This window comes from Squalius cephalus (assembly GCF_949319135.1).
Source record: "Squalius cephalus genome assembly, chromosome: 25".
NCBI classification, from domain to species: Eukaryota; Metazoa; Chordata; class Actinopteri; order Cypriniformes; family Leuciscidae; genus Squalius; species Squalius cephalus.
In genome coordinates, this window is record NC_137146.1 from 10,066,671 (window position 1) to 10,092,858 (window position 26,188).

General features: G+C 37.0%; 1 protein-coding gene and 1 long non-coding RNA gene across 6 annotated transcripts in view; one reads left to right on the forward strand and one right to left on the reverse strand.

Annotated features, from left to right (window-relative positions):
- On the reverse strand, nucleotides 1-15,233 carry pcyt1ba (phosphate cytidylyltransferase 1B, choline a). Of its 5 annotated transcripts, none has more exons than XM_079863539.1 (10): nucleotides 15,167-15,233; nucleotides 9,731-9,854; nucleotides 9,412-9,618; nucleotides 6,153-6,252; nucleotides 3,130-3,246; nucleotides 2,851-3,002; nucleotides 2,701-2,779; nucleotides 2,494-2,594; nucleotides 1,764-1,952; nucleotides 1-1,359 (listed from the first exon to the last, which is right to left on the reverse strand). In XM_079863539.1, exons 3-10 carry the CDS (start codon nucleotides 9,448-9,450, stop codon nucleotides 1,150-1,152), a joined length of 987 nt encoding a protein of 328 aa, XP_079719665.1. In that variant the 5' UTR covers nucleotides 9,451-9,618; nucleotides 9,731-9,854; nucleotides 15,167-15,233; the 3' UTR covers nucleotides 1-1,149. The 5 variants fall into 5 exon arrangements, with proteins under 5 accessions (XP_079719665.1, XP_079719664.1, XP_079719663.1 ...); XM_079863538.1 differs by having other exon boundaries at nucleotides 1-1,362; nucleotides 2,479-2,594; XM_079863537.1 differs by having other exon boundaries at nucleotides 1-1,362; nucleotides 2,494-2,621.
- The window catches only part of LOC307153818, a 19,316-nt gene continuing 8,106 nt past the window's right edge, over nucleotides 14,979-26,188 (forward strand). Inside the window, exon 1 of the long non-coding RNA XR_013820212.1 lies at nucleotides 14,979-15,108. This is a non-coding gene — a long non-coding RNA (uncharacterized lncRNA). The remainder of the gene's footprint in view (nucleotides 15,109-26,188) is intronic.

Consider the following 26,188-nt stretch of genomic DNA (forward strand, 5'->3'; position numbering starts at 1 on the left):
TTTTTTTTTTTTTTTTTCATTTTATTACCATTTATCTAAAAGCACTAGACCTTTTGGCTGTATTATTCTCAAGACCATTCTTGATCGTACCACAACATGTGCAAAGAAATTGCTTTATTTTGTGGTAAAAGCTGCAATAACACAAGTTAATGACTGTTAATGAGAATTAAACACATTCATGCACAGACAATTTAGTGAACGCTAGCGGCCTCCTCATTGGTGCACTGATACATATTCATGAGGTGGATCAGACATCATTTTTCTTGAAAACAAGGAACAGGGATTGGTGTATGTACAGTATGTTACAGTAGGGCAGTCCTGAGCAATAGACGACAGAATCAGTCCTCATCCTTTTAAACATTTGGGGCGAATTCACTAAAGTTGTGGTACTTTTGCTCAGTATTTCAGTGCAAAAATCGGTTCTATTTCACTAACCGCACTTTTTTTGGCCACTACTCTGTCATTAACCTAATTAAAGTAAACTTAAAATAAGCAAATAATAATGTTTTCTTGTTTTAGCTGATAACTGATACTAACTCTAATCTATACTTCATTTTGTATATTTTTTATGTTATATTTCTATACTATATTTTGTCTAAATAAAAAACTAAACTAACATTATAATGTACAGTATGACAGATGGACATTTATTTTGAGATTTGCTTAAGGTTACATTAAAGTTATTAAATTATTATTGTGTTAAATATGAACTTTAAGTGTGTGTTAGATAATGACAAAGGTCATTTCAATTTAAAAACACGGTAATTGAGCACACAATTAAATATTCAATAAATTCTAATATCATCCAAAAAAAAACAATGTTTTACTGGTATCCCTGTTGATTTACATTCATGTTTAGGGATTTGGGTGCGAAAAGCTCACACAGCGTGTTCAAATGTGGCCACTATTTATTCAGTGAATCCCCCCTCTGTTTACTAAATCTCCTCTCAGGATCTGTTCAGGGCTGCAATGGCTTTTTTGCTGTAATACCAGCACAACTAAACAGGACTTCAACAACCCTGCGCTGTGTACAGTACTTTAAAATTTTCCCATGAGGGTAGTTGACCTGTCATTGCTGCCAGTGTGTGTTATGTATGTGATGTGTGAATGGGTAAAGTGCAGTCTATTCTGTGTGTGATGGGCCACTTTTCACTTCTCATCCTCGTCTCCCTCGCTCATGCTGCTGATGGAGGCTGAAGCACCCTTCGGGGACGAGGGCGGTGAGGTTCTGGGCATGGCCCAACGGGAGGGGGGTGACGGGGAGCGGGATGGGGAAAATTCCCTTGGTGGGCTGTTGCTGGGTGAACCGCGTGGAGATAACGCCTGGATCATGCGTCCACTACGATCCTGAAACATCTGCTTCTGGAAAAATGAAAAGGTCATACTATATACAAATACACCATTCAAAAGTTTAGGGTCAGCAGGATTAGTTAGAATGATTTCTGAAGGATCATGTGGCACTGAAGACTGGAGTAATGATGCTGAAAAATCAGCATTTTAAAATAAAATAGAAAACAGTTATTTTACATTTTAATATTTCACAATATTACTGTTTTTACTATATTTTTGATGAAATAAATGACCCCTCTGTGAGCATAAGTCTTCTTTCAAAAACATTACACATTTTTACTGACCCCTTTTGAACGGTAAAGTGTGTGTGTGTGTGTGTATGTATAATGTATGTGTGTATGTATAATGTATGTGTGTGTATATATATATATACATATATATATACACACACAAATAAATACATATTTGCTTACCCATGTCCCATCTGGGCCGAATAGCTCCAGGAAGTTCCCAATGAACTCTCGTGATTTCTCCTCCCACTTCTGGATAAGATCATGGCTCTTCTCTTCCACTCTATATACAAAGTGCTTGGACTTCTCCTCCACCGTCCGCACTTTCTCTTTCATCTTGTCCACCTGATTCTGCAGACGGTACTTTTTTTCCTGTCCACAAACAGTTCAGCGTCAGTTCAGCAAGCATTTTATATATGTCAATGGCATTCAAAACACACTTTACTTTTGTAATGTTTCGTACTTCAGAGAAAATTAGGATTTTCAATGAGAACGTTTTATTGATTTTAATTATGGGTCAAATTATGCAACACTTAGTAATGGAATGTTTTTGGTCTATTTTTTATCTTTTTTTCCAAAACTATTTAAACATTCATATTCTCACTACATTTATATATTCAGTTCATACATATAGTGACCCAAATACACCCCTCTATGATGAACATGTTTAAATGTATGAATTAAAATGTATTTAGATATATATTTTTTGGTTCAGGTTGTAACATGTCATGTGCTCCCAAAAAGTAAATATTTATGAATAAAAAAAAATAAAAAAATAAAAATCTCTGAAAAATGGTTAAGAAAAATATGTTGATTAATTTGTTTCAGAAAAGTTTTATTTATTAAAATAAACTGAAATTGGATTCAACATTTAAATGCATTAAGTTCACTTTCTTACATTAATATAACTGACATTCAGTTCTTTAGCGGTGTAGCCCCTCTGCAAGTTGCGTCTAGCGTACACGTCATAGTCTCTCACAATCCGGGTGATCAGGTCGGACGTTGAGATCCCTTCTGTCCTTTTAGTGGGCACAAACATACCTGAGACACTCACACATGTTAGACCTGGTCTGAAGCACAAACATACACATGCTCTTAAGCGAAGAATGCTTTTCTTTACCTGCCTCCTTAATATGCTTGTAGACGTCCTCAGATCCAGCAGAGGAGTATGGGATGTCATCATGTGCCACAAAGTCAATCTAGAGAATACGAACCAGAGGGTTAATCTCAGGAAATTATGGGTACGGTACTGTGCTAAGACTTGACTAACCTTGTGTTTTTCTAAAAAATCTGGAGTAAGAGTCCAGGGCGCATCACGCAAAATCTCATCGACGTAGCGGCAGTGTCTCAACGCCTCGTACCGCTCGTCTTCCGTCATTACCGTGAAACCCTTGAACTTGTGAGTGAGTTCATCACTGCATACTTAACACACACACACACAAACACACACAAATACATATTTCATCAGTTTAGGACCACACAATTCTTAATTCGACATCTCCTACAGAATACTGAAAAGTCTGGATCAGTAAATTAAGTGTGTCTGTACCTCCAACTATAAGGTAAGCGTTTGGGAACAGATTCTTAGCCTGCATCAGGGCGCGAGCGTGTCCAGAATGAAAAAGATCAAAGATGCCATCTGCATAGATTCGCACCGGCCGGTCCACTGAGAATGGGAAATTCAAGACACGTTTAGAAATTATTAAGCATTTTCCTGAACATACACAAAAAAATTGGTTTAAGTTCAAAAGTTTTGGGTCACTAAGTTTTTTTTTTTTTTAAAGAAATTAATACTTTTATTCAGCAAGGATGCATTAAACTGATGAAAAGTACCAGTAAAGACATTTTGAATGTTACCAAATATTTATTTCTCAAATAAACGCTGTTCTTTTGAACTTTGAATTCATCAAAGTATCTTGAAAAAAATATTAAGCAGCATAAAATTTTTCAACATTGATAATAATAAAATGTTTTTGAGCAGCAAATCAGCATATTAAAGTGATTTCTGAAGGATCATGTGACACTGAAACCTGGAGTAATTATGCTGAAAATTCAGCTTTGCATTGACAGGAATAAATTACATTTTAAAATATATTTAAATAGAAAACAGTTATTCACAATGTTACTATGTTTACTGTAATTTTGATCAAATAAATGCAGCCTTAGTGAGCATAAAAGTCTTATTTAAAAATGATTGACTCCAAAGTTTGAACGCCTTTAAGATGGTCATGTTCAACTTTTTCCTCAGTTTTACCCGCCGCAAACTTTAAAAAGTCCTTAAGGGCATCAAAAACCTTTCACCCCTTCTCCTTTGGTCTCTTCTTCACTGTAGCCGAGCTCAGTTATCGTTGCCCAGCAGAACTGTGGTATGCGAGAGCTTTGTGACTGTGAGAATCTGGGTCACAGAATGAACAGGGAATCCCTGAATCTAGTCTTGCTGTTTCTGATCCCAGTGGTGGGCTATTCTACAAGCACTGCATTTTCCTCTGCCACTGATATGGGATCAGTTTAAGTAGCTTAACTTATCAATGTTTGATAGGATTAGAGAAAAGGGTCCAAAAGATTAAAGTAAACTTGTTCTTTTCCAGAAAAGAACTTTGAAATGTTTTTTTTGCACATGTACATTTACAATACACATCAATTTTTTGTTACTTTTTAATAAATCAACTACCATGGGTTTTAGACTTAAAGCCTTACTTGTCTTTGGATTGTGTCAATAATTATGCATACATATACATAATATATATATATATATATATATATAGCTTAGGTTTCATCCTGTTAATTTTCTTGCAATTATATACAACCCCATTTCCAGAAAAGTTGGGACATATAAAATGCAATAAAATTCACAATCTTTTATTTGTTAATTCTATTTAACCTTTATTTAACTGACAAATGTACAAAGTTTTCACTGACCAACTTAAGTGTATTCTATTTCTATTTGTAAATACAAACAAATTTTCATTTTAATGGCTGCAACACTCTCCAAACAAGTTGGGAGAGAGGCAAAATAAAAGTGAAAAGCTTATAGAAAATCTAAGTTAAACTCTTTTGAAACAGTCCACAATGAGCAGGTGAACTGGTAATAGGTGAGAGTATTGTGATTGAGTGTAAAAGGACCATCTCTTTTTTGCAAAGATGGGTCATCATGGGTCATCACTTTGTGCCAAATATCATGAGAGAATTGTTAAACAATTCACAAATCACATTTCTATATAAGATTGCAAAGAATCTATGTCTTTCACCATCTACCATAAAAAATATTGTGAAAAGATTCAGAGAATCCAGAGAAATCTCAGTATGTGTAGAGCAAGGCAGGAGACCTCTGTTGAATGTGTGACCTTTGAGCACTTAGACAGCATTGCATGAGAAACTATCAGCAACTGTGTTAAATACAGCCACATGGGATCTGGAATACTTTGGAAAACCGTTGTCACTTAACACAGTCTGACGCTGCATCAAGAAATGCCACTCAAATCTCTGTTTCGCAAGGAGAAAGCTACACATCTGTTCAATGCAGAGATACCGCGAGTTCTCTGGGCCCGAGCTCATCTCAGATGGGCCAAAAGACAGTTGAAATGTGTGCTGTGGTCAGATGAGTCCATGTTTTAGCTTGATTTTGGAAAAAATGGACATCAAGTTTTCAGTCCCAAAGACGAAAGGGACCATCCAGACTTCCATCAGCGACAGGTGCAAGAGCAAACATCTGTCATTGTATGGAGTTGCATCAGTCCAAACGGCAAGGGTGACTTGCATTTGTATGAAGGTATCACTGACATGGAGGCGTATATTGGGATTAAACACACATTTAATGGCATTAAGATGACATCTTGGGAAGCAAGACAATGCCAGGCCTCATTCTGCACATCCTAAAACAGAGTGGTTTCTAGACACTCTACAGTAGACTGGATGTGCCTGACTGCCAGGCAGAAGTCCAGATCTGTCCCATCATGAAAAGGAGAATCAGACAATGACGACCGGACTGTTGAGCAGCTGTCTTGTATCAGACCAGATTGGGCAAAAATTCCACTTACAAAACTGCAACAATTAGAATCCTCAATTCCCAAACATTTAAAAGTGTAATTAAAAGGAAAGGTGATGTGACACAGTGTTAAACATGCCTCTGTCCCAACTTTTTTTGGAGTGTGTAGCAGCCATCAAAATCTAAATTTGTTCATATTTACAAAATACACTTAACTTGGTCAGTGAAAAACTTTTCTTTATACTTTTGTCAGTTAAATAAAGGTTAAAGAGAATTAACAAAATCACAGATTCTTGATTTTATTGCATTTTACAAAACTTTTCTGGAAATGGGGTTGTAATAAATCAAGATATAATGAATGAAGTTATGCGCTTCAATAAAGTTAAGTTTTAGTAACTATTTAAGAGCTTGAGATAGCATATTTTGAGTGTGTTACACCCAGTTACAGAACTACTTCATGATGTGAGCATATTCATTTTCTTAGGTTATAGCGTAACAGGAATGACCTTATTACAAAAGTATTTTTTTAAACTAGTGTGTTATCTTTTTGTAATGATAAAGTGTGAAGAGAGAAAGTACAGACTGACCGGGCGTTCCGAGTCGAGCTTGCTCTACAGTCAGCTTCTCATGTGGCGCCCGACACTTACAACTCGTCTCGGGGGTAAATAAGGCTGGCTCTATAAGAGTCTAAAGAGAAGAATGAAGAATATATTGATTTGAGAGAAATTATAAGAAATATATATATACACATTGTAGCTTCCCAAATACAATATTTAATCTTCTAAAAATTTTTTCCCTTTTTGTACTAATACAGGTTATCATCTGACGTATTGATTTCAAGACAATCTGTGTAACAGTGTAATGCCGAATATTGATTTGTCCAGTAGAGGCTTCTCTGATATCGTTGACTAAAGACAAATCATTTGTCCACAGCAGCACAGAGTGGGGGAGATGCTGTACATAACACAGATATTTCAATCTATTCAAACCTCCTAGAGGCTTATTGCATAAACAGAGAACAAAAGGTCTGCACAGACTGTGACAACACATGGCATTTCAATGTATAGCAAGGCAGCAGGGATACACTTAATTTTGTGTGCATCTTTCAGTTTAAATGTGGGGAAGAATGGGGTTAGTTGTCAAAAGTGTATTGAATTTTGGCTAAAAATGACTGAAATAGGCTAAAATCAATTTCGATATGGAAAGAATTTTAAAAATATGAAATATTATCTTGTTAAAAACACTGTCCACTTAAAGTCTGTATTATATTAATAGCTGGAGCATATGCATACATAATATTTACTAAATAATTCATGAAAAAAGAAAGAAAAATGGTAACATACAAAAATATCAAATTATTGAGATGTGGTTTTATTGTGCTCACTTTTTTACCCAACATCTAGCATGTTAACTATTTAAAGGGATAGTTCACTTTGTAAATTTTGGTATGTTTTAGCTTACCTCAAGGGCATCCAAGATGTAGGTGTCTTTGTTTCCGCAGTAGTTTCAATTTTGATATTTTTAGGTCAAACCGTTCTTGTCTGTCAGTCATATAATGCAGGTCTATGGTCACTGTCTCAAAGAGCATGCACAGAGAAGTCCAAATGAAACAATTCCCCATCGTAAGTACACATTGATGGCCTAAGACACGAAACAAGCGGTTTGTGTGAGAAAACGAACAGTATTTATATTGTTTTTACCTCTTGTACACTTTCCGGCGCTTGCGCAGACTAAGCCAGAACGCACGCACACGTCACACACCAGGAAGCGCGTGTGCCCTCAGATCACTTGGACGTGGTTGTGTTACCCCCAATTTCCACCGGCTGCGTTACGGCTCCGGCACGGCGGCGGAGTCAATAGGTTTCCATTAAAGTCAATGAGTGCATTTCCACTGAATGCGGTACAGCTGCGTTCCGACTCCGGCGATCCGCAGCCCTCCGGAGCAGATACGCAGAGCTTCTATTTTTGCCGGATGCCGGAGAGCTCCGCAGCAATTCAGCACTTATATTGCGCGATCATACATGAATTTGCGAGATCTCGTGGGTCCTTGTGACTTCAGCTGTCAGTCATGACCGCAGCCGTTCCGCAACAAATACGGACCTGGTGGGTATTGACGGACGACGGAACACGGAGCTGTCACGCAGCGGAGCCGTTCCGCAGCCGTTCCGCATCTGGTGGAAATTGGGGGTCACAAGAGGTAAAAACTATATAAATACTGTTCGTTTTCTCACACAAACCGCTCGTTTCGTGTCTTAGGCCATCAATGTGTACTTACGATGGGGAATTGTTTAATTTGGACTTCTCTATGCATGCTCTTTGAGGTGGTGACCATAGACCTGCATTATATGACTGACAGACAAGAACGATAAAAATATCAAAATTGAAACTACTGCGGAAACAAAGACACCTACATCTTGGATTCCCTTTGAGGTAAGCTAAAACATACCAAAATGTAATTTCAACTATCCCTTTAATTATATAAACTAGCAAAAATATTTTATCTAAACCTTTTTTTTTTTTAAAAAGTGTTCTAATTTAAGACAGATTTAAATTTGATCTTTTGAAACAATGTTATATATTTAATGGGTTTTTGTTTAATAAAAACATTGACCACTTCAAGTCTGTATTATATTAATAATAGTATATTATAATGCATTTTATATTTTGATATATTAAATAAAATATATTGTTAGACAATGGGGTTTTGCCTAATAAAAACACTATCCTCTTCAAGTCTTACATTATATTGTATTTTATATATTATATTATACATCATTTATTTTAGTTTATATTTTATATAATGCATTCTATTTGGGTTTTTGCTTAATTTAAAGAGTAAAATAAACATGAAACAACAAAATGAAAAAGGTAACAAAAAATATCAAACCATTAAATTGTGGTTATTGGAGTTCACTTGTTTACTCAACAGTAAATTTCAAAAAAATGTTTTGCATTATTATAATTTAAGACCATTTTGAACTTGGTGTTTGAAACCAATACAAAACCTTTTCTACAGAAAAAAAAAATATTTATGAAATCAGGAGATATCAAGTATATAGTGGCCTTTGACTTAAAACTTTGTAGTTACAGAGATATTATCCTAAAGCCATCCTTCTATTGTGACAACTAGCCCCGATCTGTTTCCATAAATGTGGGCGGAGCCACCAGACGCTGCTTAAATAAATACTGGTCAAACACATTACAGAAATGTTAAAGAATATTTTCGTTTTTAACCTTCCATTGGCTTTTGGGACCTTTGGGACAATGGTGGCCATCTGTCCTTTCAGGAAATACCCAGTGAGAGCTTATTCCTTCCTTCCGGTCAACAGGAAACAACTGGTACATATGCATTTACATTTTACAATAAAGATATGCAATGTAGGTGTGATATGGAGGAAAAATCTCCATGGAGCAATGCATGATTCATTCCCATAGCAACGGAGATGGTGTTTCGAAGGATGCTGGGTACCTTTCCCAGAATTCTATACAAGGTGAAGAGGAGGAGCAACATCACAAAAGGGCAACCTGCAGATAAATGCAATCTGGATGGTGTCTGTAACATTAGCCCTGCAGCATCCAACCAATGTGTTGGCTCTCTCACTTAAAAACAACATCTGGTAGATGCAAAGGATTAAAAGAGCTGATAGCAGCATTATGACATGGCATTAGCACAAACACACACACATTCAGTAAAAAACATTTCACTTTAACTGCAGTTTCACAAGCTCAGCGTCACCCAGTCAGCAGGACAATAAAAAGGACAGATGAAAACAAAGAAAAAGTGATCCAGCCTCTCCTCAACGTTTCACGGATGCCCTCGACGACAACAAAACGCATATATCTCACCGTTCGTGGCAGTGGACAGGTATGTTCCAGCTCCTCCATGATTTCTGGAGGGTCCAAGCCAAACAGGATGTGACTCCACCTGTACCTGACTCAGCATCAGTCTGGAGGCGCTTTTCTAGCCGTTAGCCGAGCCTCGGTCAGGGATGCTCTACTCCAGCCTGTGTCTAGATCCCGCCCACTCGCTCTTCTCTTCCTCTCAGCCCCTCCCTGCGCACACACACAGGACCTCTATGATGGCACAACAACAACAAGGAAGAGTCTGTTGATGAGGGCAGTGGCAAGTGTGGGGAGGACCAATCAGCAAAACATGCCCTCCTACCTAATTTACATACGAGAGTGTGATTGGCTGAGCAGGCTATAGCACCATCACTGTGAATCCACTGCTGAGTATCTCTGAGTGCTCTTCATCTTGCTTCCTCATTGTGGTGGATCACAAAGGCTTGCTGAAAGAGACAACAATACAGTTAAGTTGGGATAGTAACGTAGATTTCTCATCTGATCCCCATTTATCAGCCCTAAACTTTAGACATGACAGTGAAGTGTAAGGCGTTTGTAGCAATTTGTATTCATTTTCCTTTTCATACTATTAAAAACAACCATGCACCGTTATATTTTAGATTTGAAAATAAAGATATTTTAATTTTTCTTTTTATATTTATTAGAAATTTGTTAATTAAATTAAGTTTACAAACATGACTTCAAACATAGGTTTAACCATTTTAAGCTATGCAAAACAAAGACCTAAGCTGATTTTTTTATTAGTTTTGTGTAGTTCTGAAAACATTTACTACTTCCGTCTGTAGATCCGTCTACAACAATTAAATGATTTTGATTGATGATTATAAATAATATCCTAATAATATCATTTATTATAATATTTATAATATAATAATAATATTCATGGTAATTTAATTAATATATAATAATTTAACAGTAATCTATTAAAGCTTACCACAGTTCTGTGCTATTTTTATTTATTTATTTAATTGCTTTTATGTAATGTTTAATTTTTTGTTTCATAAAACAGGTATTTAATAGATTACATACTACTATACATATAATACACACACACACACACATACATACACACACACACATATATACATATATATATATTTATTTATTAGACACATCATGACCATATTCCAGGAAGACAATGTCAAGATTCATCAAGCTCAAACTGTGAAAGAATGGTTGGGAGCATGAAGAATTATTTTGAGTCCAGACCTTAAAATCATTCAAAGTCTTTGGGATGTGCTGGAGGAGACTTTACAGAGTGCTGGACTTTTGCACCGTCAATACAAGATCTTGACCAAAATTTGATGCACCTCTTGATGAAAATAAATGTTGTAATGCTATTTCCATCAAGAGGTGCATCAACTTTTGGTCAATATCTTGTATTGAGGACGCAAGAGTCAAGCACTCTGTAAAGTCTCCTCTAACACTTCTTCATGCTCCCTCCCAACCATTCTTTCACAATTTGAGCCTGATAAATCTTGACATTGTCATCCTGGAATATGGTCATGATGGGTCTTCCTACATGGTTGTATAAGAAATGAAAATCTCAATTAGGGTTAGAAGAACGGTTGCACATATAACTAGAAACATAATCACTGCAATAATGATCCAATCATAGACTCTTAAGCATTCGCCTTTTTGGCCAGGCAGTGTATCTAATAAAGCCATAAAATATTGCTATATTATGTTTTGTTTTTCATTGGGATTTACTTCCAGTTCAGAAAACATTTTGAGAACTGTTCAGTTGTTATCCACTTGGTGGCACCATTGTTTCAATTTAAGTTAGTGTGTTTGAACATGGCACAAAGTGGTTGTTGAAAATAGTTACAAGATGCTACCGAATAAAATAAGGGTTGGAAATTAGACAAGCAGTACTTGTTAATATTTCCCCATACAGCTTCCATCCATTTACGCTCTGCTGTCAGTCCCATGGCTAATCAAGTTAACAAAACTGAACATTTTTAAGTTTCTTAATATTAGTTGACAATGTTTCATGATAAACAGGATCAAGAGTAGCTCCATTCAGCACAAACTTTTCTTCTGACAGCCGTTTCCCTGAACATGTCCTGTGTGCATCTCTCCATTGAGTGCCAGTGTTGGCCTCATTCAGCAGGTAATTATTTCAGTCACAGGACAGAACAGAAGTGCTTTGAAGAACCACCCCCTATGTGGTCCAAGAGAGCTGGCGAGAGATTCGATATCCTCTTATGTGTTTTCTGTGAGCTCCTCTCCTCATCAGCATGAAGACAGAGTCTCATTTTCCTCTTAGACTGGGGGTATGTACTTTTGACTGCTGTATCCCCAGAGACTCAGAGGGCAACAGTACTGTGAATAACACTTCTATCGGTGGGGCCGTAGCTAATTGATTCAACTCTCACGGCTTGTGAAGCAGCTGCGCTCCAGCTCAAAAAGGTTATCGGTCTGTGTCATAATCAAATAGAGAATAAACAGGAAGATCCTTGACAAAGAGAAGAGACTCTTCCCTCCAAGGCGTTGAGAGGGTCTGGGGGAAAAAAACACTTCCTTTTTGAGACAATTGTGATATAAGTGTGCTGATTCAAGGTTAAGGATATTCTTTTATCTCTCTTGAATACTGAGATTCCCCTGAGAATTGTTTGACGTAATCTGGCTAAGTAACTTCTTTTAAGTGACATTAATTTCATTCTGGCCTTACAAACAAACTAATTAATTTTTCATTTTCACAGACATGCAAAATAAGACACTGCAAGGGAAATGCATGCTTATTTACTTCCTAATCAATTTAAATGTTAATCAGCATCCACTGTAGCATCCTTGCTAAATGAGTAAGTGCATGCAGGACACATTGTAGGAATATTTCATGCTAAATACTAGTTTTAAAAGAATAGTTCACTAGAAGAAAAAATAAATCATAATTTATTCATAAACATAAGTATAAGTCATTTTTTATTCATCAGTTAGTTACTATGCTAGAATTCGATTTGCTATTTAGGTATTTAGACAAACTTCTCATTGTTTGTATCACTTGTATTTTTTTTTTTGCAAGCTCCAGACTGACTGTTGGTCTGGGCTGCGTATCACAAAAGCATCGTGAGGTAAGTTGATCGTAGAGACCATTGGTTGCTGGCAATGGTTAGACATCGTTCTGCCAGTAGGTGGCAGAGTGAGTGATGGTGCATTCATTGAATCATTCACAAAACCGATTCGTTCAAAGTGCAGAGTGATGTCATTAAAATCATTGAAGTGAGAGACTGTAGGGGAGCGCAGGGCATAACCTAACGCGGGGCTAGTTGTAACATGCTTGTTTTAAATACTTCCGCACATGCTTGGATGACGAAACTTTGTGTATTTACTAGTTGCCATATCAACACTATATAGAAAAAAAAAATTCCGCCAAAAGTTTTTTTTTTTGGGAAGATATCCATAGACATTTATTAAACCATAGCAAAAGTAAATTTCTTACTTAAAGCTACACTGTGTAACTTTTTTAGTTGATTCTTAGCAAAAAACACTTAGTTCTTTCAAAAATATATGTGCTCATTAATGTATATTTACTTATTTCAAGTAATAAAGTATTCTCTTAAGTTTATAATCTGCCATTGAAAGTACATACGGGTGTGGGGTTCGAATGCCAGTCGCCATGTTGCCCCTCCATCTTGAAACTACATTAGCCAAAGAGGGACATACCTGTAAATTCAAGCTTCGCCTTTTGCGTTTTTCACTCAGTGACACCGTGACGAATGCGAGGGGGAGATTACTCGCGAGCTCGCGAGTGCCGGCAGATTTGAAAGATAGTGTGTGTGTGTGTGTGTGTGTGTGTGCGTACTCACATTTGAAAGAGAAAATTAAAAAAAACGTCAACGCGACAGACAAATCAGCAAGACCGTAGTCAATATTGGAGTAACTTTTCCCAGATGGAAACAGCTCATGAGGAGAAAAGATTTTAAAACGGACGCCGAGGTTGCCTGCTTTCTTCTCGACAGGTAATTCAGCCTGTTGTAATTCATTTGTGTAAATTCAAAGTTTTTATAGTTGCTTGTCTAACCATAGCATGGTTGTGCATAACGTCAGAACGACCGCTAGTATAACTTCATCCTCGCGTCAATGGGGAAAAAGTATTGTTTACCTTGTAACAAATCTGTGCTGCGACGGATCACAGGCGATGAATAGTTTTAAAGGCGCAATTTTTTAAGCTATATATAAAAAAGGACACTGTAAATTTTAGTTATTTTTAATTGCTTTTACTTTGTACACATTATAACGTTAGCCTAATCTGATTATGCTGGGATAGCCGATTCCAAGGGTGACGTTTACCTCCTGACATCTGTCCTGTAGTTTTATTCATTTTAGACGTATTGTTTATTATTGTCATGGACGAAGTCGATAACTGGAAGCCATGTTAATCTTGGAATAATACGGCCACCGTAGGAGTTAAAACGCCCTCGGAATTGAGAGGAACAGAAACAAATATTCACTGGGTAGTCATATATAATTTCACCGCTAGATGGGGGTAAAAATCACACAGTGTAGCTTTAAGTTAATTTTTCATCTCTATTTTTTGTGTTTATTTAAAATAAGACAAATCTGATATTATTTTAATCTCCAAGATGTTATTTAATAGTTGAGATAGTTATTTAATGCTTTGCTAACTAGTAGAAGACACTAGCAGGGTTTAAATCCCAGTTGTGCAGGCGGGGACATGTTACAATGTGCCCCTATTAGAAATATGCTATTATATTCTATACTTTTATTAATTTTATTGAGAAAACGTGAGAAAAGGGTGAATAAAGACTGATAGTCAATGTTCAGAAATTACTAATTATTTATTTGTTTTGAACTATGTTGTATAGCTGTTTTCATGGGTTCGTAGTCAAAACTCAAAAATGAGTTTATATTTAATTATTAAAAAATTGCCATTATTTTATATGAAAAAGTTTTTAATTGTATTTTATTTAGAAAATATTTTAGTTTGTTTTGTATATTTTTTTTTATTAGATCAGATAACATTTTAAGCTGTCATATGTTATGTTACAATGTACCCCACCTATGGGGCATGTTGTCACATTTCACTTCCATTATTTCGGGGTATATCAAGAAAAAAGTATATACTGTATTAATAAAACAAAAACACATAATTGTACTAGACATGTGGGAAATTAATGTGGGAAAAAATAAATACTCTGAACCATAAGTAGATTTACACAAACTGAGAAAGTCAAAAAGCGTTACTTTGTGCCCCGCTCTCCCCTACGTTTTGAATAGGCCTACCTATATCCTCTAAATGCGAATTTTGTCATTGTTTTGGAGCACATTCGCTTATAGACAACAGTAAGGCTTACAAATTTATACTAAAAGCCAAAACAAAACAATTTTTTTTTAAATTTAATCGAATCATCGTCCAACTCGCAATGGGTTGTGGGCAATGTTAGCCGTTAGCGTGTGCACGGATTTGCACTTCGGATTCTAACAGTAAAATAATCAACCGGGTATCTTTGAAATACTCACTTCAACATACAACGATTTGGGACACACTAATTCTAATGTCGAATACTATTTATTTAGTACGGATAGTTGGCGAATTTTGACGCAGTGTTGTTCGGAGAAGCAACGGCCAGTTCTGCTGTAATTTTGTTTGGAACTATGTTCGTCGGCGCAGCAAAGAGTCGAAGCAACTGTCGATATACTGACTGTATCTTAAATGTAAGTAGCTCTCGATTTCAACTACTTTTTAACGAGCAATTTTATATATCACACTCACCTCTGGTGTTGGTGGGTTGCAGAGTGGATAATTTTGGCATGAGGCAGGTCTGTTTCCTGTTTTCCTTGTTTACCACTTTCAGCGGCTCTCTTCCTCGCTAACAGCACGGGAAAACATGCACCTGCTGCCCCTGTTTAAATTAGTCCGATAACGATTCACAAACAAATTACTCTAAGCAGGGGGCGCGTCGCTAGACCCTTTTTTACTGAGGCACCAGGCACGGGCGAGCCCCAGTGAAATATTAGTAACTTAATGAGTAAAAATAATAACTTTCCCTGATAGTAGGCTACTTCATTAATCACGTCGTGTGATGAAATTAAAAACAGTTTAAAATAAAACTGTTCAATGCACAGGTAGTTCCAGTCAGTTAATGCGCTCCTTCTTTCATTTAAGCGCGCACACAGTTAGGAGATTTTTTTGTACACAGCCTGCACACATAGAAACATGATGGAGCAGAAGCTTGTTATTAACGCGGCCCGTGACTTTTAGTAATAAAATACCTTTGCTATTTGCTGTTTGTATAAAAGTAGGTTCATGATGGACCCTTTTCACATTTCCGTGTTTCTCAGAAGCGGAAGTCGTCATAGTTGGGTCAACTTCTGTAGTGGTGAATGAGAGACTACATCAAATATTTGTTTGTGTTCCCATTTGGTCAAATATCAAAAGAAAAACTCCACAATAGTATTTTCAAAACTTTTTAAAAAGAGGAAACAAATTGAGAGTGATTTATACCGGTTGTTTGAAGAGAGAAATATGTCAATTTGATAACAAAGTATAGTGTTTATGGACATAGCCTAAAAAAAATGAAAATATAAAAAACTTTGCAGTATTTATGATGTTGATGACTGTTAAAACGCGTCATCACAGTCTGTGAAAAGGGTCTATTTCTATTAGTTGGAAAATGCTGCAGACGGAGGTAATTCACACACACACATCTCTCTCTCTCTCTCTCCTCTCTCTCTCTCTCTCTCTCTCTCTCTCTCTCTCTCTCTCTCTCTCTCTCTCTCAACAATTAATTCAAATATAAATTATCGGGCAGAATAGACCTAAGGAGTTGTAACTGACGAAAATAACCCTGATTTTCACCCATCCAGTCAAATATTGCACTGCAACATCAACAGCTTTAACTTGTAGGCTAGTTAACTTAGTATATAAGCAGGATAATCCACTGCTAGCTGTGCATTAAACAATTTGAATGCACTCTGCTTCGCAACTAACCTTATTCACTTCGCAACGGGTGGTTCTCCTCCACGTTGTGCATTAAAATTGTTTAATGCACCACTAGCTGTGGATTATCCCTTATGTATTCCTTTCAAATTTCTTCTGTTTTTTGACAATGCAGTTATGTGGGAGACTACTGCAGGAAAAATCAGGAGAAAGCTGATGTCAGAGTATTATGATGTGAATTCATGCTGACATGCATGTCAACAATAGAGTGCCTTGATTCCCATTGTTTTGTCAGACCTATGTATAGCTATTCAGGCAATATATATTTAGAGTGAAAAAGCTTAAGCCACAAGGGCTTTCTCAGTTTGAGGAGCTCTGCGTGAAACGCGCTCAGGACAATTGATGTAGTTACGGATCGCAGCTAGTTGCAATAAATTAATTAACTTGCCCGATATAGAGCCTTTGAAATAAAATTCATGTCACAGCAGGAGCAATTTCCTGACTATAAGGGCCTGATCACACATGCTCTGTGTGAAAATAAAGCCTAATTATGTCCGACATCTGGTTTGCATAGTTAAGAATTTTCATATGATAAAACAACAAACAAAGCATCACTCACATACCATTTGTTTGATGAGAACCCCAAAGCTACACAGCATCCATCTAATCGTTTACTATAGATAGCTTACAGGTATGTGAAGAATCTTGTTACAGCACCCAAAGCTGTGATTCTGGATTTAACAATGTCAACAGATCACCAAATGGCACCGTTTTATTTTGGGCATCACTAATTACACTCGGTATTGAAGGCTTCTTGTGAAAGTGAAGCTTCTGACAGCTATGGAAATGAGAATAGGAATGACGCTCTCGTGTTTGCCTGCAAGTAGTGTGACTGTGAGAATTTTAATGAGGTGAGCGCAATATTAACAGTTGCAAACAGTTTTTGTTTAGGTCCTGGTGTGAAGTCCCATGTTCTGTTGTTCCAGCAGTTTCCATCACTGCTGGTTGTTTGATGACGCACGCAAAGAAGTTGGTTATCGTGAAGGGTTATTGAGTGCTTGTTTTGTAATCGGAGCACGCGTGTGTTTTGTTTAGTGAATTTATTTTGTTATTGCAGTCTTTGAGTTACCAAGATGTGACGACGAATCACTGTTAAATTTCCCTAAGGCTTTCCGAGCGTTATTTTATTGGATGTATCATGGCCTTAAAGTTAAGTAATATTTCCGCAGCAGAACATGATCAGTTTTGAGAATGCACATGTACCTGAAGGTCACGCTGTCGTTGTGTCGGTGGTGGGAGTGATCAGGCTCTCCCTGTAACACTTTCTGACTGGTTGCACCTTCGGTGATCCATGAATCATGAAACGGGAGGGACCGACATTTCCTAAATGGAAGGTAAAGTGTTGTTGTGTTGGCCATCCACTTCTCAGGGAGATTGCTGTTGACCTGTCACAAACAGAGGGCATGATGGGCAGAGAAGGGAAGCTAACAAAAGGGCAATGATTTCATGCCCGTCTGACTTAATCCAAGTGACCATATAAAGAAAGACGCTCAGTTGGACGTGTTCTTGTATTTTTAGTCCAGTGTTATATAAATTAAACTGACCCACTTTGCCTGGGACATCCAATTATATGGAATCACATGGAGGGAAAACTGTGTCAGGAAGTCCACAGACCGTGATTTCCCACTGAATCATATTTGTCCCGTCGACTTAGGGGATTCATTGGAGCAACCGGTTCAAGGTGTCACAAAAATAATGTTTTTAATAAAGAGTCACATTACAAACACTTGGCCATCAAACATGAACATGAGCAATGATTTTTTTTGTCTAAATTACTTATGAATGCATTGTTGCATTGAATTGAATGTGACAATTTACATAAGAATGGTTATACAAACCATTTGTTATAAGAAACAATTTACCCTGAAATTTGTTCTGTTAATATTTTCCTGAAGAAATCCCATTTATTTAATAAAAATAATGCACTGGATTGAAGGGTCACGTTATTTAACTCAGCATATTGTGTAATGAGAGAAAAGTCTGAAAAGTTTTTATCAAGATGTGTCCGTTCACAACCAATGAATGTTAATGGGTTATACATAGGAAATTAGCTTTTTTAGAACACTTGAGATTTCCTCTTTAAAATATTGTTTTGATATTTCTGACATCATACAGTATTTAAGGGAGTGACATAATTTTTGACCACATGGTTAAAACATGTTTCTGAATATTTGTAGTAATCTTGATTTAGAAGTAACCTTTTCAAAAAATTCCCCCAAAATACCACAAATTTCCACAGTTCCCAGAATATAAATTCAGAAAACAAGCTGATTCCACTTGCTTTGCTTTAAAAAAAAAAAAGAGCATTCATTAATTTAACAAAAATGATATAATAATGATCCGAATGATATAATAACAAAGCATTAGTCTATATTTTCCTTTGCGATAAGAGGTTACCCATGAATTTATTTATTTGATATAAAATGGTTTTCCATATAAAACCACTCTGGAAAAATGAAAATAACATCTGAATCCTTCCTAAGAAAAACTGATAACCACTTGCTCCAGTCTTCTCTCACATGATGATGTGATGTTGCGTGTTTCGTAGGGTATTCTCACATGATCAGATATGAGATGGAAGAGACTCTGGCCACATTTGCTATGGCTAACATACTGCACGATCTGGCTGGTATCCTAGAAAATCCCAGCATGCGAGCTTGCGTCCTTGAAATTACATTCCAAGGTTTTTCTAGCATTTTTTCATCCATCTAGGACATGCTGCTACAGCAGGAAGTCATGCGCTTTCATGCTGTGGCCTGGACTAACTATAAAGGCAAGCCGCATTAATCACAGAGGTCATCCCCAACCCCTCCACCATTCAAGGCCTCATTAAAAAAACAGTGACATCATTCACCAAGCTCAATATTTTAGCTACAAGACAAATTGTTACTTTTTTTCCCACTTTTCTCTGTTCTCAAACACTCTGACTAATCTCCACAGTGTCAATAAACCTGAGAAATCAGACTATTATTACCCAAGCTTGTCAAAAAGCTCAGGGCTAAATTCTTTTTATATTCTCATAATCTCAGCCAGAGTGCAAGACAAAATGGAAATATCATGCATGCAAATATTCGGTGTTTGCCTCTGGGAACAAAGCCCACAGAAATTCCCTTTGAAGTGCCAAACGTGCTGAACCAAAGATCCAGACAGGAGGTCATAAGCTCTCTTTATTAATTGCTCTTTAATTGGAGTATGACCAAGTTGCAATTTGACCAATGAAATGTAATTAAACAGTGATGTAGTTACAGCATCTAACACCAGGGGCTAAACCATAGGGCTAAACTGACTATGCTAACCAAACAAACCCTGAGCTGCAAAGTGTGTAGCTGTGTATTTGTTTAAAAGAACGTATTTGTGCCAAACAATCACCAATAACATTTTTTGTGTGAAATATCTGAAAGGTTTTTTAATATCATTAATAATTGATTGCAACAAAACTATTAAAGGCACACTATGCAGTTTCCGTTTTTTCTCAAACAGCGACCCCTAGAGTCACCCTTGAGTGGAGTACTTGTATTTAAAGTGTGTATGTCTGGTTAAATTTGTAATTAAGATTAACACAAAATAGTTAGGGGAAATACACGTTTGACAAGTTGATGTATTTTTTTTAGAGATGCACCGATTGATCGGCTGGTGACCGGAATTGGTCGATTTTCACGTGATCGGCCGTGACCGGCGACCGGCCGGTCAGTCTGACAAATGCCGATTTTATGCCGGTCAAATGCACTCGGGCGCCGCATGATTAACATCGCGCAACATCAGCATCACACATGCACACGGAACACACATGTAAAAAACCTCGTGAATTACAGTACGTCCGTTCAGACCGCAAGCGCGTATTTTTTTTCGGCGTGCATGTTAATGAATGAGTGCATTCACAACGGGAGCAGGAGCAGCGCGTGAGCGTCAAGCAGGAGCGTCGCGAGCAGTGAAGCGCGTGTTTCGGCGCCGAGTCTATTTGCTGCACTGCTCACGCTCAATTAAAGGGAAAGCACACTTTTGATGGACAAAATAGCCTAAATAGGGTTTCACAAAAAAAGTGCCCAAAATGCACAGAATTTGCGTGTTTTAACAAGAACTGGAGTAGGCTATGTCAGAAAAGAAAACGAAGACTAATATTTATAGAAAATATACCCATTTAAACTTTTTATTATTCAGTTTGTACAAGTGATTGCAATAGGCCTGTGTGTGTGTGTGCTTTGAGAAATATCTTTATACTGCAAGGCTATATTTATTTTACTTTTTATTTATATATTATTTTATTGCCATTCCCTGTTTTCATACAGACGTTTAGTTTGCTAAATACATATATAAAAAAATTATTGGATATTGAATGTGAAAAGGAAATGGTTCTTCCATAACACTGCACTTTAGATGTGTGTGAATTACCCACACCTGGAGTAATTTATATAGTTCTATTTTATAGCGTTTATCTGTTCAAAACAATATGTATATGCAAATTGTAAAATGTTCTATTACAGAAAAGATATAAAATAAATATTTGTGTGTGCTGTAAAGTGGTTAGAAAAAATGAAATCGGAATCGGCTAAAATCGGTATCGGCAGGTCAAACTTAATGAAAAATCGGAAATCGGAATCGGCCCAGAAAATTGTAATCGGTGCATCTCTGTATGTTTTTCGATACCTAAAGGCAGAATATAAGATGAAAAAGTTAGTTATTTTCAGTACTCACTTAAAACGCCCCCTCCCCCCAAACGAATGAGCTTGACGTCATAAGAGGGAGACGTTGAAGAGTTGAGGAGAAGTTTGTGAGCTGTGTGGATAAATGTACGAGTGATAGAGCGAGAAAATTAGTGATTAGGACATTTATTTATTCAGTTAGTTAGGTATACGCAGGCGTATTTTCACGATGGTGAATTACTGCGTTTGTGCTGGGTGCAAAAACACCGTTAAAACCGGTCACAGAGTCCACTTTTTTCCAAAAAGCAGGTCTGTGTTCCGTGCCTGGGTCAACTTTGTTCTTACCAAACGCGCTGACTTCAGTGCTGCTTCGGTATCCAAGAAAAAAAAGCAGCATAACGACATGAGACCGGAACGAAGAGCCATACAGTGGAGCTCCGAAAGAAATGATTGGCTGTCGGCGTTTTCACAAACGCACACAAAGCTTGGTGGAAAGAGTTATTTACATTGAACACTCATATCACGTAGCCTATTTCAAACCGATTTACGGACATAAATGCCAGCCTGGTGGAAACGAAGCGTAAGGAAGGCCAGTTGAATGCAGTGAGGGAGGACTTAGCACCGGCTAAGTTAGCTGTAGGCTAATTTTAAGGTATTTCTGTGAAGGCATTTATTCATCCCGAGGTAAATTTTAAATGGATTTTAAAACGTAAGTAATGCCTCCAAATTGTTCTTCCAGTTTGCTATTTTTAAGTGTCTGAGCTTTTGAGTTGGCTTTGTTAAAAGTTGATGAGAGTGAGATTTTGAAAAGAGTTAAGTTTTTTTTTCTTCACACCAGATATTTATGTTTCTTTGATAGGAATTATTTAAATTTCTGTTTAGCACCTCATCTGTCTCACGCCTGGGAGGCTCAAAATTGTATGGCTGCGGGCCATCGTAGGTTTGAGAGGGATTTTGGATCTCCTCAGACTCAAAACTCTCCATACTTGAATTGAACTTTTTTGGCACGTCTCCCTCTTCTGACGTCACAGCTCAGCTGTGTTTTGAAAATATGATCTTGACAGAAATGGCTATAAAGCTTACTGTAGGGCAATTACAGTAATAATTTTAATGATAATTACATTTTCACTCAGACATCTAAACATTATTTAATATATCTAAAAAAAAAATTTAACCTAACATAGACACTTTAACATTACTGTCGTAAATACCACTCACGCAGAGCCGTCTCAGCGCTCTTCCGACCGCGCTTTCTTCATTTTCTTCGTCGACTCTGCCATGATTCACGTCTGAAATGCTGCTAGTGTCTTCCATAGAGGCTGCTTCATATGTTGTTGGTGTATGTGACGTCGTGCCGTAAAGCAACTTGTTATTCTTGCGAGATTTGTCGCCCCCACCCGCTATCGGGATGATTCGCCCTACTACGAGTGCGTTTACCATCTAAATGATTTCTAAGCTGTTATATTACGGTACACATCTTGCATAGTGTGCCTTTAATTAGGGCCCGAGCACCGATGGTGTGAGGACCCTCTTGGAATTGCTCCGTTTATATGAATTTGTTTCTTTAATTACAATGGTTCCGGATCATTTTGAACATATCAAAAATAGATTTGCGGTTCAGTGACGGATCTTGGTAACGATTCAGTGAAGCTGTAAATATAAATATAATACTTTAATTAAAAAAAAAAAAAAAATTAGTGTACATTTCTATCACTTCTATTACCATGTTATATTTTTACTCTGCAATAAATTTTAGGGGAGTTTCTAAATTTGACGTCTTTTACTCTTTACTCTTTTTTTTTTTTTAAATGAGAAACTGAGAATGCAAAAATAATATTTGCTGCAATGTCCCATGTACCTCTAAAGAAGATAGCGACCATTTTAGTTGCTGACTCCTAATATTAAACACTTAGTTAACGTCTTGTTAGTGGGCAAAAATATCTGATTGAGTTGTGCGCAATTATGCGAAGATGTCTAATGGATCTAATTGAGAGGTTGGGCGGTTTGAGAGTTTTAAACATCTAATTGGTCGTCAGCGCACCCTCTTGTGACACTATGTGAACTGACAGAGTACGACCGCTGGGAACAGGCAAATCTGAAAGAAATGACTTCTCACCAAATCTGCATTTGACAAGTGACAAATTAGCCTTTTGAGAGATGTTCTGAGGCCATTACAGCGGTTCTCGTATCCCATGGGGCCGCTTACAAAGTGACGTTCACCCTACACTACATCTAAATTTGTGCAAAGCTGCATCAAGTATGGAGACAGTTTGATTGCGACTTTTCATTAAGTCATTGCAGTCCTACAGAAAAAAAAAACAACTCTTTTCATGTATAAACAACCTTTGAGGGTTTGAAAAGTGCAGTATTTCAACACTTGTTTCAACCCAAAATGTTGAAAGAGCCATATTGGACCAAAAAAAATAAAAAATCTGTCTGGAGCCGCAAAAAATTAAAAGCCTTTTCCTTTTTTATTCAAAATATGCACAAATTTGTTAGATATGGCATGAAATATCTGATATTCCGATTGTCAAATATATGCAAGTAGAAGTGTTTTGTTGTTTAAACACCTTTATACCGATCGAGTTAGTTGAGCTGTATGCGCGATGGGCGCCGCCATCTTAGTTTGTGCCGCAGACGCAGTTCAGAGAATCGGACCTGTTGGATTTACAACACGTGAATTCATCCACTTCTCCCGAAATACATAAAAGTAAGTGGCTGGTGAACTGGGAGAAGAATAGAGTAAACTTTAAAGTTACTTACACAATGTGTCTATCTGATATGAATAAAACGTGTTTAATTATAATGGAAATGATTATTATTGCCTCTTCCTTTAACATCATTGTGTATTTTACAAACTCTAAATGTATTGTTTTTTAGTACTTACATGTCTGAAACCTAAAATAAACATTATGTGGTTGAAAACACTGAAAAGTTGTGATGACAGCTCTGAGCCAACGCGCGAGAGCACATTTGAATTTAGCAGTTGATCATGTCATTGCACTGACCGTTCTAATCACACCGGTGCGATCGTACGTGCGAAAGGGTTTAAGAATGTTTGTCATGTTTTTCCTCCTACAGAAATTATATTAAAACAAAAAATATTTTTTCCATTTTCATATTTTTGAAAAAGCTCCAGGGAGCCACTAGGGCGGCGCTTAAGAGCCGCGGGTTGCCGACCCCCGTGTTAGACCATCTGTTAATTTATGTGATGACTTGAAAGTGACTAACATCAGAAAAAGAACAAAAAAAAAATCTAAGTGTGAAAGACTGTTGATACCTCATCAGCAGCTAATTTTAAGGCAGAAGCCTCTATGGAGTTGAGCCCAAAGAATTTTAACCCTTTACAGCGAGTGATCTATATTAACACACTTACTGAGCTAATTAAACAGCATATTTTTCACAGAACTCCCACACAGCTGGAGTTTGGCTACATGGACTGGCGACACCCCTGCAAACGCAGTGCTATGTGACAAGCCTGACCTTTTTCAATTTCTTTGTGCTGTGCTCTCCAACATGCCAGGCACGCACCTGCCTGTAAACGCTATTATGTGCTACTGAGTACGTAGAAAGAATCCCGCTGAACGACTTTCAGTTTCTTGATGTACAAACACAGTCAATGTCAGTCAGAGTTCAGAAGTCAGTAGTCAAATCGCTCACACAATGTGGCAATTATCTCCAGTGGCTGCCAAGCGTTATTGTCGCACATCCATGTCACCTGTGATATTCTGGCACCAAATATTCCAGATCAGTTGCTGGCAGTGATTAATGTAAGGTGTAATGCTCTTGGCCGAGACAAGCCGCCACATTTGCTAACTTGATGAACCGTCTGTTTCATTGAGCATGAAAGCTTCCGAACTGTGTAAAATCCAGTGCCACTCTGCTTTGCCATAAATAATTTAGATTATGTGTACGCAAGACATCCTGTTATGCAAATGACACCTTCAACTTATTTCATTTTTCAAAATTAGATTAAAGAGCTAAAACCAGAAATCAGGTGCTGTGAGCTTCACTTTTGTGTAATGCGTAGCCCTTTAATGCCTCACCTTTATATCTAAGAATAGTTGAAGATCACACATTATTTAATTAGCTGTGGTTTCCTGGTTGGAGTGATAATTGATTTAAAAAGTGGTTAGTGAAGCTCTCAAAGAATGGGAGATGCAATATACAGTATGTATTAAATAGAAAGCATCACTTTTACTGTTGCTCATATGATTAAGCTACAAATTATGCTGCTTGTTGCAGAGAGTGGTGTTATTTGTGTGACACTATGTAACAACTAACCTTGATTGTGGCTTTTTTTTCTTTTCAGAAAATGTAAAAATGTAGTTTAATAATATAATTTAGGAATATAAATGTATCATTTATTAATGTGACTGAATGCCTCTCATTAAAAAGTCTCCAGCCTGGCTGCACTTGTTTGTTCCTGCTTTAAATGATGGTCAAAGCCCATACAATTTGTGCTTGGGAAAAGTTGGGTGTTCTTAAACCTCTTGGTGCAGTTAGAGACTAAAGAGCTGTCAGCTGCCAGCAGACCTGCTATTAAAACGAGGGATAATTTGGAATATGTCTCAAATCAGATTTTCTGTTGAAATGGTGAGTGCTAAAGAAGAGTTTTGGATGAACAGCAAATTGACCCCTGCCATGGTTCTGTTTTTAATTGGCTTCCAACTAAATTAAGCTCAAGTTTAGAAGAAGTCACTTAAATATTGTCATCCCAGATATGGCAGGAAGATAACATCAAGCGCTGAAAAGGTCTCGGGCTGTCTCTACTGCTGCAAATGACCTTATGATTCTGTAAACCCGTAACAAAAAAGGTGCAGTGAAATCTTTCAGGGATAAATAAATTCACCACTGCTTCAATTACCCCAGGCAACAACATGTGATAAATTTAGAGCTTGATAATTTGTTAATATGTTTTGAATAATCATGTCATTTAATGACGTCACCCCAAAATTAATTTGTACATTTAAGCCATATTTTTATGTCTTTGCATTATAAGTCTCTTTTTCTCACAGAGGCTGCATTTGATCAAAATACTGTCATTTATGTTTTCTATTTTAATATATTTTAAAATGTAATTAATTCCTTTGATGCAAAGCTTAATTTAAACATTCCTTATTATTATCAATGTTGAAAACAGTTGTGCTGTCTA